General features: G+C 43.4%; 1 protein-coding gene across 1 annotated transcript in view; it reads right to left on the reverse strand.

Moving 5' to 3' along the window:
• Positions 1-14064, reverse strand: part of ADAMTS2 (ADAM metallopeptidase with thrombospondin type 1 motif 2) — a gene marked incomplete at its 5' end in the record, with an annotated part of 173374 nt that overhangs the window by 49654 nt on the left and 109656 nt on the right. The window contains 1 exon segment of the mRNA XM_084216061.1: positions 9521-9723. Coding sequence (XP_084072187.1) covers positions 9521-9723 — 203 coding nt within the window.

Below are 14064 nucleotides of genomic sequence, written 5' to 3' on the forward strand. Positions count from 1 at the left end.
ACGCCCTCCAGAACACCTGGGGAACATTCTGGGGGATGCCTGGGATGCAGGCTTGTTGCTGGTTGATGAGCAAGCAGATCCTTGGATTAAGATGATGGATGAGGAGCCCATGGCTATGAGTGGCTTCAGGGGCTTCTGCTTTCCTTGCAGGGTAGAAGGAGCTTATGATGTTCAAATCAGCTTTGTAAACAACCCCTCTAGAAATCAGATCATCTCTTTGCATGTTTAAATAAGACTTTAGAAGATGAACTTTATTCTGAAATTTTTAAAATGCTCTTAGTTTTACTTGGAGGACCATTGCTCAACACAGATTAGAAAGAGGTAAGACATAAACACATTTTGCTTTACAAAAATTCTTTCACCCAGGAAAAAGACCCTTGAATGCTGTTAAGGGAGGCAGGGATATTAATTTGCCTCCCTCTTTGTGTGGTGAGAAGAGAGTGCTCACATCAAGGATATGAGGTTGAAATAAGCTGCAAATTACCTGTACACGAAATGAGTATTAAACAAAAACTGTTGTGTATAGAGGACAGTAAACACAGCATGTAAATAAGTATTTAATTAGTTCATAAAGCATAATCCAAATTGGTGCACACCACTCTCTCATTAACTTCCAGAATTTAACCTAAGCCTCTTTTAACAATCGTTGAGTAACCGAACAACTGTATCGCTGCTGTGTGCCAAAGGGAAACTTGGCTTGAAAACATTGATGGAACAGAATTAAAACACTGTTTGACTATTCATGCAAATGACATCTAACAAACAAACTGTGAATGAACAGAAAAGCACAAGCACTGTAAAAAGCTGCTTGATTCTCTTGGGATCCCGGATTTTCTGCAAGACAGCAGGCCAATTCAGAGCTCTGGGCCTTGGTTTCATTAATAAGGATGAGTCCAAGCCCTCTTCACCCAGCATCTTCCTCTGACCTAAACTGTGGTTTGCTGGGAGTGTCTCACTGCACATGAATAGTATGCTGAAATAGATGCTTTTCCTTTTTCACAGCACAGCCTAAATCACATCAATTTCAGGAATCTGTTAGAGATACAAGATCCAAATGAGTGTTGTGCTCTCAGAGGTTCATGAGAATGGACACACTGAAAGGCCCAACACAATCCCTAGCTCAGATTCCCCACATTTCCACCTCTTATTTCAACAGGAAAGCAGAGTCAAGCTAATGCAGCTAGCTCAATGTATAGGGTAGAAGATGACCAAGCAGCCTGTGCAATCAGAAAGCTCCAGGCTTGAGAGCAACTCACAACTTTGAAACTCAGTGTTTGAAAGCACAGATAGCCAGACAATGGAAATACATGTTCAGATGTCTGTGCAATAAATACACAGAGCTCTGGAAAAGACTGCAGGTACTTTTCCAGCACTGCATCTTCATGTACTTCAGCAGGACATCCTGGTTCATGTCAACAGAAGAAAAGCCAGAGTCAATCTCCTGTTGTTCTTAGATCAGTAAGTCTAAAATTAAGTTGCTGCATAGGAGAAAAAAAGTACACAGAGACCATCCCAAAATCACAGCACCTGAACTGAAAGCAGTGAATGAATTAAATCTTGTTAGATGTCCTACAGTGATTCAGCATTTATAGAGGGTGATGAAGAAGGCTGGGTAAATCTCAAAGAATTCAAAGCACAGTGAAACACTGTAAAGACACTTTCATCAAGCTATTGCAGTTCACTAACTATTTTGGGATATCTTTGGTTTCTTTTTCTGGGATATTTCAAAGGAAAACATACATTTCTATTTCAAGTTTCTGTGCAGAAATCAGGCTAGCACAGATTGGTGCAACATAATAAAAACAAAGACTTTGTTTATTTTTTTTTATCTGTCCCTCTCTTCTAATTTTATAATTCTTCTGCCCTGAGAAAATTTCAAGTCAGCACAGTAAGCACATAGAATATATCAAAAAGCTAAAGGCAAGCCAAGCACCAGTGAGGTGCCTCATGCTTTGTAAAAGAAGCACTGGAAAGTTTTAATTACTGAGCAAAGCACTGCCTGATCCTAAAAGGGAATTTTGAAAGCTGCTATAACACAAATAGTAATCAACAGCCTGCAGTTCTGCCAGTCTTGGTGCAGAGCAGGTTACCTGCTGGTAGAGCTGCCAGGATTTTTAGGCAAAGTCAGGTGGTTCCCTGGATCCCTAATTAAACCAATGCACCACAGGAGAATAATCTGCCTATTTTGGCAAATCATCAGCAAACTCATTCATGCACTTTGAAGGAGTCCCCAGCCTTGCAGAGTTTGTTAGTATCTGCTATGCAAAAGGCAGATCATTTCATCAGAACACAGCTCTTGAACCATAAACCATCGGGTTCCTCCTGAGGCAGCTCCATGGATTGCTCCTCACGCCTGGGTGAGCGCCGCTGCCCCGGGCTCCTGAGCACACACCCTGCTGGACATTTCACAGCTTCCTCCTCGGGCTCCATCAGTGTCAAACGGCTCTGACCCAGCACCACAGGCCATCTGACCCTTTGGAGAGGGCACAAACCCAGAGTCATCTGGTTTTGCAGCCACCACAGTTCATCCTTACACAACTACTGCTGCAGAAACTACTGATGGCTACGTGCTCCCAGGCAGAGCTGGGACCATGTGTGGATCTCTGCCAGAGCAATCCTGGAGAAGCTGGAGAGCATCAGCTCCTTCCCTGTGGGATGGCAGAGCTCCTGGCAAGCCATTGTTAGAGCCCAGCCCGAGATGCAGCTCATTCATCAGCTCATAATTATCTGCAGCAAAGCCTCGGTGCCTGGTGGGCATCCAGTGATTGTCTATTTCTGTAAGAAACGTCTGGTTTGAATTACAGGATAGGAACCAGAAATGTCATGGTGGATACTGAGCACAAACTTCTGTAATCTGACCCTCCCAAAAGCATTTCCCTCTCACTTAATTTTTCTGTGGTCCCACTTCAAACACCACTGTGCTCTTTGATTTTCATCACCTTCTGTATGCTTTTGAAGATCCCAAATGGGCATTTCTGACATTCCCAAAGCTTTATCTTAATCCCACAGGAATAACATTACATCAATTCCACTGGTGCATGTACTATGGTCGCACAGAAAGTCATACAGCAAAATCAAGGGTTCCTGGTCTCCCTTTCTAGTCCTTACAAGGCATTTCTTCATTTCCTCACAGAGGAACTCTCTTTTTTTCCTGAAATCTTTATTGAGCATCACAAGGAAAAGAGAAGAATGAAAGCACACAACACACATGAAACTTAAAGGTCAAACTGTGATCCCACATTTGGAAAACATCTATCATTCTGCTCAAAACCACATACGCTGGGCAGTTTCAGAAGAGCTTGGCAATGTACATTTTGAACCAGAGATAGGAATCTCACATTTTCTATGCAAATATGAGTCTGAGTCCTGATTTACCTTCCCTGGTGTCAGTCAGTAGGTGTTACCAAGTCCAAGTTAGCTCCTTCTGATCAAAATGAAAAACATTCCCCAGCAGATGTGTTGGCAAGGCACTAGGTAGCTTCATGTTACGGGCCTCTATCTCATCTTCAACTGTAACACTGGCTTTAGAAAGGTCATAGACTTTGTTTTCTGACTTCATGACTAATTTATTTTTCTTAGTTCCTCCCGCAGGCTCTTGGAACTTCTCATTCCTGCTCATAAACCACTGCTGTGAGAAGGTTCTCTAAACACTGTAAATTACCTTTGCACCAACAGACTCGGTATTTTTCTGAATTACTGTCTCAAGATCATGTTAATAAAATCAACATCATAAAATAATTAAGCAGACTGATTTACCACTTTACTACAAGGGATAGGGGTGTGGTGTCACAGTGACCTCTTCAAATCTGAGGGGTTTGGTAAAGAAAAGCACCCAGAATTTGAAAGCTGATCCTGTCACAACTCAGAAGTCCCTAGCTGAAACCTTTGTGGCTAAAGCTCATGTTGGAGTAAAGGAAAAAAATCTATCTTTTAACAGTACCTACCCTCTACCTTAAGGATGGTACCAAAACCTGTGTGATAGGGCAGCAAGGCACATTCCAGGCACCAATAATGAGCAATGCTCACCTAATTGACACTGGGAATAAAACCTCTGTGAAAATGAGCACAGTCTGTAAGAGTTCTGAGAGTCCTGCAGGAACCCCTGAATGCCCAAGCACAACTACAGCTTCCACTGTAGGGTGGCAATCAAGATAATGAACAAAAATAACCTCATGTAGGCCTCTTCAGACACTGCTCACACCAGTCACAGCTACTGGTTTATAACGAACAGTCAAAATCAGGAGTTAACTCACACACATATATTTAAACTTTCAAACAAGCTGTAATTCAGCTACAGACAGCCAAAGTCCCTCAGATGAATAGAGCTGGACTTACATTTGTTATTTGTGAAACTTCTTAGAGTTAGTTCAAATTTAAAGTGCCCATATTAAAATAAACTGATTTTAAATAATGAGCATTGGAGCTTATGAATTATTTAATTTTCAAAAATCCAGTTGAATTCTACATTATTGAACTGTCCTTGCTGTCTAAAAGAAATGCTTTTTAGTTTAAAAAGCGTGATTCTGAAGACAGGGAGCACCATTATTTCAATGTATTCAATCATCACTTTCTTTTTAGCAGCTTGAATTAGACATGCTTTCAGGTTTTTATCCAACTGTCAGTTAGAAACCGATGGCATTTCTGCCCTTTCCTCTCATTAGGGACTTGCTGTTCTGTACCTGCAAATCTTCATCCCTCATCAGCCAGAGACACGAGAGCAGAAATCTCATCTATAATAGTAGTATCATGTACATCCTATTAAAGAGGACAGATAACACATTCAGCAGCGCCTCAGGGCCACAATTTCAAAGACATGTGTAGTGCTGAAAGATGCAGGTGAAAGACTCCAGGGACTTTCCAAAGCCCCCAGCTGCATAACTCTCATTGATTTCAGTTATTCAAATGAAAAGTTGTTTAATGTATTTGTTCTGGAGTTGAAGTTTCACTTGAAGGCTGGGGGATACATAATCCCATGAGTTAATTTTTAATACTGATTCTCACTGATTTCAAAGGCAGGTAAATGACTAAATACTCAGATAAATCTAGCCCAGAGTGAGGCATAATTCTTATTTAGAGTCTATCTCCCTTTGAAATAACAGCAATTAGGCACTTAGCTACTTTGAGGAGATGGGCTTTAGTATCACAAATATTTTGGCCATATATCCATTAAATGAGTATATATAAGTATTTTAACATCAGCTCTTTTACAGTAAAGGAACGGAAAAGAATTTTAGATTTTTACCCCTGAAAATTGCTTAATCCTCAACACTACTTTTAAGAGGGTTATGAAACAGTGTATTTCAGCACCAGGACTGGGTACCAACAACACCCATTTCAAAATCAATGAACCCTTTAGGTTGGAAAAGCTCTTTAAGGTCATGAAGTCCAACCATCAACCCCAGCACTGCCAAGGTCACCCCTAAACCACATTCCCAAGCACGACATCCAAATATCTTCTAAACATCTCCAGGGATGGTGACTCCATCACTTCCCTGGGCAGCCTGTTCCAATGCTTGACAACCATGAAGTGATTTTTCCAAATATTCGATCTATTCATCTCCTGGAGCAACCTGAGGCCACGCCCAGATCCCACTGGAGTGCCTTCCAGCCCTCCAGCAGATCAACAGTCCCATCTACCTTGGTGCCACCTGCACATGAACTGAGGATTCACTCAGTTCCCTAATCCAGATCACTGATATTGAGCACTTCTGGACCCAGGGAATACCACTGTGGACTGGCCACCAGCTGGATTTGGTTCCATTTACCACCACCCTTTGGATTTGACCACCCAGCCAGATTTTTATGCTCTGATCAGTGCACCCACCCAAGGCACTGAGCTCAATGACATCCATTCAGTGCCCTTCTCCTCCTCCCAGAGCATCCTGCAGTGAAAACCTTTTCTTTCCCAAACAACAAGGTAATTCTACAACACCACTTCTAGCCTTGCACTTTTCTAGTATCTCCCAAACAATTGTACAGGCAGATACAATTACTGGGGGGTTGAGATGCTTTCTTGCTGAAATTGAATTCCCTTTTATGTTCTTGAATAACTACAGAACTACAAGATTCCACCCAAATATGTCTCCTCTGTGGAAATGCTCCTGCATGCTATAAATACAAAGTTAATTTGTGCAATGTGTGGGCTCACACTTGGAAATGCAGAGGACTGTGCAGGCCAATATCCTTCCCAGGAAAAACCACGGCACGACGTGCAATGAAAATGGGGCAAGCGAGAGGCAGCCGAGGGTCTCCAAAGGGAAAACAATGGCATCTTTTCCAAAGGTGACTGAATGTCCCCATGGTGCTGAGCAGAGAAAAGAGAGGAGGTCAAGAGAAACCAGAGCTTTGTCAGAGGAAATGACTGGAGGATGAAAAAGGGGAGGCACGAGGCCGAGCTCACTGCAGTGGAACGGCTGGCGCACAGTCAGACGATACGTGGCTGCAGCCCAACGTGTTAAAAATCCTCTGGCATCTATCACCATTTGTTTGGGAGAGACTTCATTTCCAAACTTTGGGATAAATATTAGCACAACTATTCAAGATAGCCAGGACACCCAGCCCCTGTTTTTTCTCACTTCGTGGCTTTTAGGTGTGGACTGTAACACATCACTTAGGCTGCACAAAACAGATTTTACTGAATTTATAGTCATTGCACTGGGCTTGGAAAAAAAAAAATATTGTTTTGATTGGGTTGGTGGTAGGGTTCCACCCAAGATCCCTGGGAAAAGTTAGTTAAGGACAACTGCTCATGTCATCACACACAAAGAGATCAAGCACAGTGGGAGAAGCAGCCATGCTGGGAGTTGCTCCTGGGAAAGTAATGCCTTGCCTCAGGAGGGAAAATTCACCTGAGATTTATTTCATTTTTGGAACCTCAGAAATTCAACTGTTTGATGACCTGCTTTATCTCCTTTAAATATCTTCACTATTATTTTATTTTGTTACCATGCATTCTTGATTTTATGCTTACTACCTCTTTACCATACAAAGCTAATTGATTCTATGCCCTGTTACCACAGGAAGCTAATTGATTACATCCTAAATCCAGCAGGGTGCACACAATCTGATGGTTATGAGAGGATCTCCAATTAGATTTAAAAATACAGCTGTAATTGTTTGTAGCTGTCTTCTTTTTCAGTGACCTTGGACCTACACATCTCATCAGAGACACACTGCATGCATGTGACCCCTGGCAGCCAGGGACCCCAAGGCCTTTTATAGTGGGCTCATTTTCAAAACAAAAACCCCCAACCATTCAAAGAGGTAGAAGAGAAGGCCATGGGGGAGTCACTGTGAATCTCAGGAGAGGAGACCAAAGCCATGCCCTACACAGAATTACACCTTGCACCCATCCAGCAATGAGGCAAGAGCTGGAGCTGCCTTGTCGAGAGGGAGGAGAGGTTCTGCATTGTGTTGTCCTTGGCACAATCCAGGTCCCCAGCACCATCTGCAGGAACAAACCCCTCCTGCCTCTCTGTGCTGGAGCTGGAAACAGAACTGGTTACCATCACCACCCCTCTGCTGAAATACAGACTCTAGAAACCAGCTGGGTTTTGAGAGAAAGAACAGGACAACACTGATGACTGCCAGCAACTTTCCAAAGCCTTTCAAGACGCCTTGAGGATTTCAAGCAGCTCCTCGAATTTAGGCACAAGGCATGGGACACATCCTCAGTCCCCAAAAGACATGTTTCTACCTCAGAGCTCTCAACAGAACAATAGCTGCCTGTGCCAAGAGCTGCTGTGCCCTGTGGGGATGGTTACACAGGCTGCACTTTCTAAACCACTTGCAGACACAGGCTGCTGAAGAGTTGTTATTTCTTGCAATTTGTGTCTTGGTTTGGTTTACTAAAATTAGGAAAAAGTATATTCCAGAGCTGGAACATTTATGGCTTCTTTACCATTACTGTATATTTTAATTCTTAAAAATAGATTTAAGTGACATGATAAGTAAAGAGTCCTGTTTAATCTATTTTGGCCTGTTTGCCACATTCCTGGTTTGGCCTGTTTGACTTGTTAATTTAGAGATGCATAAAACCATCTGTTTCACTGTAGACTTTGTTTTAAGCCTCAGAGGAAACAAACCACACAACTAAATTAAATTCACTATGTCATTTCTGTTAGAATATATGCATTTACAGCCATCAGAGCAGACACCAAGTACTCCATAACTCTAATGTCAGAGCAGGTTTTTAACTATTTACAATGCTGTTATAAAAAGTCATAACTGGCTTTATATCACACAAGGGATTATCTCAAATTTTGTTCCACCTCTAATTTAAAATGAAAAACAGTGATATTCTGCACATTGCTAAAAGAATGTAATAAAGAAGGAAAAAAAATCAAGCTTCATAATTAAAAAAATACATCTTGGAAAAACTGCATCCCAGACAAATCTACCTAACAGCCTGGATTTCTGCCTCTGTGGTTTGCAAAGTGAAAGGAGTCATCTACAGGCTCATCCTCTTGCCACAACTGTAAACTTCAGCAGTCAGACTCCATTTGTCAAAAACAGAGCAGACCTACAATTTTTTACTCAACACTATTTTACTAAGAACACATATTCACCGAGGCCAAAGCTTTTTCAGAAGTGTGTCTTATTGAGAAAAGACTCCTGTTCCAGATGAGAAGGAGAAGAAGAAAGTCATCCCCAAATGAGTTGCCTGTGAGGGGGGCTACCACTGACTTCTATCCCTTTGGCAAAAGAATAAGATATATTTGGATTTTTATCTGTACTAAGGATGGTTTTTCAAGTCTTCATTCTTTTCCAAAAAATAGTGTCCTTGCTTACTCTCTGGGGTATTAGAGGGCTGCTGCATTGATATTTAGAAATAAAAAGTGATTCTTTCAAACATAATATTCCCTAGTGTCTCCTTTCATCACTCCTACACTATATAGTCTGTTACACAGACTATGGTTATGAAGATTAAATATTTAACTAAGGAAACCTAAAGATGCCAGTCATGGAGTAAATACTGAATCAATTTAAGAAAGCTCAGTGTTACACTGCATAACATTTTACTGCAGTGTGAACAAGGAGCAGGGAGGTGGCCTGGGACCTAAAGTGGCTGTTGAAAAATCAAAGAATTCAGCAGAGTAGTTTTAAAAATGTAAAAGCCAGTTGTAATTTCTGTTAGAACCTTATTTGAAGACAGTTCTCCAAACCATGTTCCTCAGTGGGAAGCTTAGGTTAAGGGAATATACAGCTGAAGCATAATGACTTCCAAAAACCTGAGCCCCTGACCTTGTGTCCCACCCACCAAAGCACATAAGAAGGACTTTGAACATTTTAACAGTCCAACACTCAGCTTCTGTCTTGGCTCCTTTCTCTTTTTTTTTTTTTTTTTTTTTTGCTTCTCCCCTATTGGATTTTCTGCAAGTGGCCTGGATTTCCCTCCTAGAGTTATTTCATCTCCTGCCACGAGCAAAATCTGTTACGTCTTATTCAAATGGCTTACCCAACCTACATTCCCAGGCCCTTCAGAGCCTTCCCACAGGGCAGCGAGCAGGGCTGTACTCACAATGTTCATCAAGGTCAGCAGGTACTTCTGAACATGTTCTTTCCCATGGAACTGAACCACTGAGTCATCCACCCCCAGGAGGACTTCGATGTTGTAGTCGTCCTCCGCGGCGTGCCTCCGGCGGCGCTGCCTCCACCCCTGCACCTGCTCCTCAGCCAGGCCCAGAGCGCTGCCCAGATGGTCCAAGGCAGTGAGGTTGGAGCCTGGGATCAAACACACAAAGAGTTACCAGCCAGGAGAGGCTCAGGTTTCAGCTCAGATTCATTTGAAGTAGCAGCATTTGTTATGTTCTGAGCGTTGTATAACAGCGTTGGTTTCGCGAAATGTCGATTAAAAACTGCCTAAATGAGAGAGAAACGTGACCCAAAGTGTTTTTGTTTTGCAAAGTAAAAGCAATACTTTCTACAAAGTAATACTGCATAATAAACACAGGCCCCAAAGAGCAGCAAGTCATACCAATGTCTTGATGAGAAGAACGGAGCTGTTTGCAGTAAAATACCTGTTGCTTAAAAGTACTTCTAACAGAATACACTGTCCAGGGATCCTGTGCTACCCAGTGTAGCCTCTATTCAGGACAATTAAAGATAGACACGTGGTTCAAAATCTGATCTTGCTGCCCACAGATCCCTATTTCAAGGTAAGTGCAGTTGCCAGTTCAGCCTTTTGCCGTCCACTCAGGTACCACCAAACCAGTTCCCCCAGCCTCAACCCTTCAGCTCCTTTCTGAGTTATACACATGCAATCCAACAGTATTTATCATTACAGCTCAGCACCACATTTTAGATACGAGATTAATAAATTTATAGCTACGTCCACAATTTTTTTAACAGCTTTTCATCCTTCATTCCAAATTTTCCATGTCACTTTGCATTACTGCATGTCACAGACCAGCCCACCAGGCACAACAGTTGTCTCCTTCATTACTAATGATTTCTAACAGTCCCTGTGATATGAAAAGCATGTTCCCTGACATGCTTAATGTGGCGCTTACCTACTAAAAATTAACATGAAAACATGGAATCTTGACATTTCATCCTACAGAATAACAATGATTATCATTCATATCATTATTACCATTTGCATTACAAGAGACTGGAATCACCACAGAGAACCTCTTGATTTTAGGAAATGTCAGGAAAGATTCAGAGAGGTCAGCAAAAATGCAGAGAGGACTGAGGGTTGAGTAAAGGTCCCAATGCTTCATGCAAAGAAATTTAATGGGAAGCAAAAGGAGGAAGCCCAAGCCATCACCTTCAAACCAGAAATGAGAAACAGCTCTTGGAAACGCTACAAAAGTGGATTCTCCATTTCCATTTATTGAAGTTTTCACATCAAAAGTGGCTGCTTGGGAAGGGAATGAGTCACCAGATCACCGGGCTCATTACAAGAACATCTGTGCTCTTGTCTGAACCTTGCTGCCTCAGGCTGCTGTGTCAGCAGGTCCTGGGCAATGTGCAGCCTGAGCAGAGTCCCCTCAACTCCCCACTGAGGTGACAACAACACAGGGACCTGCACAGCCTCTGGCTGCCAGGAGGGACACACACCAGGCATCCCCAATCCCCATGGAGCAAACAAGGTACCAGCCAGGAGAGGCTGTGATGTGTGAAGCTGGTCTCTGTTCTCCTCAAAGAAACCTCCAGGCAAAGGACAGCCCCTGAAAGACACAGCTTCCAGCAAGCTTCAAGGACATGCTCGTCCTGATATCCCCAGCTGCAGGGATCTCCTCTGCACTGCCCTGGCAGAGCTCCCCTTGCTCAGCAGACAGAGGGAAGGTGCCACGTGGTGATCCAACACCTCCACGGAGCCCCAGTGTCCTTCTCCCCAAACAGCAGCAGTTAATGTAGCTGACAAGCACAACCCCTGCATTCTCAGTGCCAGCCTCAGGGCTCCCAAAAGCTTCTGCTCCCGAGACCACAACTTTTATAATTATTCTGATCAGAATCCATGGTTCAGCATGAGAATTCATTGCCCATGCTGAGCCCAGCTGTCACTCCCAGGTGCACCATGGAGGGTGAATGAGCCTGGCAGCACTGGAGGCAGCTCCATCAGGCTCCAGCCCTGCCAAGCAGCCAGCTCCAGCCCTGCCTCCTGGATTATTCCACAGGAAAACTTCAGTGTTAAAATTTCCTTGCCAGTGCTCAGGAGCAATGACTGAGCCATCACTGCGGGATCATGGGGCAATCATGTATTCATGATCTATAAGGCAAATCATAGTTACTGTAAAATATGACCATAAATCTTAAAAGCTCTGTAGAAAAGTAAGCCTAGGCTGGCAGGGGCTGCAGGTCATGTCTTCTCTCTGCTGTGCATAAAAAGCTAAAGCAATCAGCAGCAAGGCAAAGCTATCAGAGCTGCTACGGCAGAACAGCAGTGCTGGGCAGGGGGAGAGCCTCAGCCGTGCACTGAGGCTGTGGACAGCAAGCTCTGCTGGCTGGGGGGCTGTTATTTGGGTGGCTGATTGGCTGTCAAGGTATCTTGAGCTTTTGTGCTTTCAGTTCTCTCCCTTATGTGTCAAACTAACTCCTGACACAGTACCTTTATTCCTGCTGTGAGTAAATCAGCCAGAGGCAAAATATGATCCTACCATCCTGCAGCAAAAACTGCCTGTCCTCCCTCTTTGCTGCTCACTTCATCACTGTCACACTCTAGTCCCTACAGTCCTGCCAAATCCTGAGAAAAGTTATCAGGAGGTTCCCTGGAAGTCATCTCCCTCCCACTAGGTGCCAACCAACCACTTTATATTTTCTTGGGAGCATAAAAATTCCACACATACATAATTCCTTCACCCTTCAGCTGTTCCCCTCAGGACAACACGCCCAGTGTTGGGCACTGGTACCTCTGAGGCACCAACCCCATGTGCTTCCCAGCAGAAGGAAAGCCACACTGGCTCCAGCTGGTGCTGGAACCATCCCAAGACCAGAAACACAGCTCAAAACATTCACAACAGTAGCTGCAAGATTTCTGGTTCATATCCCGACTTCCCACCCAGTGCTCTTTCCCAGAGGCTGTCCCTGGGCAGGCAGGGATGCCTCCACACACTCCTGACCACAAACTCCACAGAGTCCTCCTCCAGTGCTGCTCTGCCTCTCAGCCTCCTGGATGATGAATTGCTGGATTTGCTGGACCATGTGATGTTATTCCCGTGTTGGATTTGCTCCTAAATGGCAGTTACATCCAAGTGAAATTAATACCCCTATCTTAGCAAAGGCAAAGAGGAAGAGAAACAAAGTTCCATATGTAACAAATGAAATATTTGTAGTGTTTTGCCTTCTTAACTTTCCTTAGTTAACGTCAGCAACTTTGCTGTATCATTGTACAGCTAACAATATGCTAGAAAAGCTCAAGAGAAAGCACAAAGAACTAAATAAGACACCAAATTCGTCCTTCACGTTTTCCACATGACATTCCTTCTGATCACCCCTGCACTTTGCACAGTAACACCACAAAAGCAATCTCAGGCTGCACTGTTTTACTAAATCATCCCAAGACCTCTCCCTCAGATGTCAATTTTCAGCAACTTTTGCCAAATCAGCCACTAATCTTTGGTGCCAACTTTGTTTTCTCTCTCCCAAGAGGAAACACTTGGCATTTGCAGAGCCTCACACCAGCCTGTGTTGAAACCCTCTTGCTCTTGCTAGGAAAAATTCACATTTGTGAAAATTAATCACTCACAGAGAAGCTTCTATTTCTCTCTATTGCTGCTCATTCAGAATAAATCAAATGACAGCAGCACTCTAACCCCTCTTTTTTTTCCTAAAGCCAGCTAAAAACCTCAGAATATTAAAACAAAAAAACAAAAAACCCTCAGATACTTCAGCAATTTTCTCCTACCATCTTCCAGAGAAGGAATAAAAAGTGCCCAAGTTGTCAAATAGTGTTGCCTTTGCACATCTTCAGAAGAATTCCCCATCTGCAACAGTTTGGGACGACACCACCTTATTTTCCGAGAATTTTTGCCTTGCTCATGAATGTTTGATATCACGTTCTTTATGGAAACCCAATTACATGACATCTCCTGATTCTGCCTCACCCATCATGGCAGGCAAAGCTCAAACAGATGCTCTGAGTTACTGAAGCATGAACACACTGCCTGCCATAAAAACTCCCTCTCCCTGTTGTTTTCTGTCACTCCCTTTAGGACATCCACCAAATCCACAGTTGCTGGCTCCTGATCTTGTTTGGTTTTTCTCATGACCCCTTTCAAAAAGGCTCAGGAAAATACGGCTGCACCTTATGAAACAACCGGACTTTACCAGCCGTAGGGTTCCCCAATCTCACAGCAGCAATATTGTGCCAATAAAGCAGTTTCTAATATTTTATCTCCTCTTTCTGACTGGGAGAAGGGAACTTTCTGGCAAGCCCAGAGCAGAGGCCAGGATGAGCAGCTGGGAGACTGAACTGCGTGTCATGTTCACAGCCATCATCTGCAGCTTGTCAGCGCAGCAACGAGCTGGAATTTCATTTCAGACCCGAGTATGCAGCATTCAGAACCAGGCAGCCACCATTGAAATGCAGCTGGTTTGCTTTTGTGGACACTTCATCTG

This window comes from Fringilla coelebs (assembly GCF_963513975.1).
Source record: "Fringilla coelebs genome assembly, chromosome: 15".
Taxonomy (NCBI): Eukaryota; Metazoa; Chordata; class Aves; order Passeriformes; family Fringillidae; genus Fringilla; species Fringilla coelebs.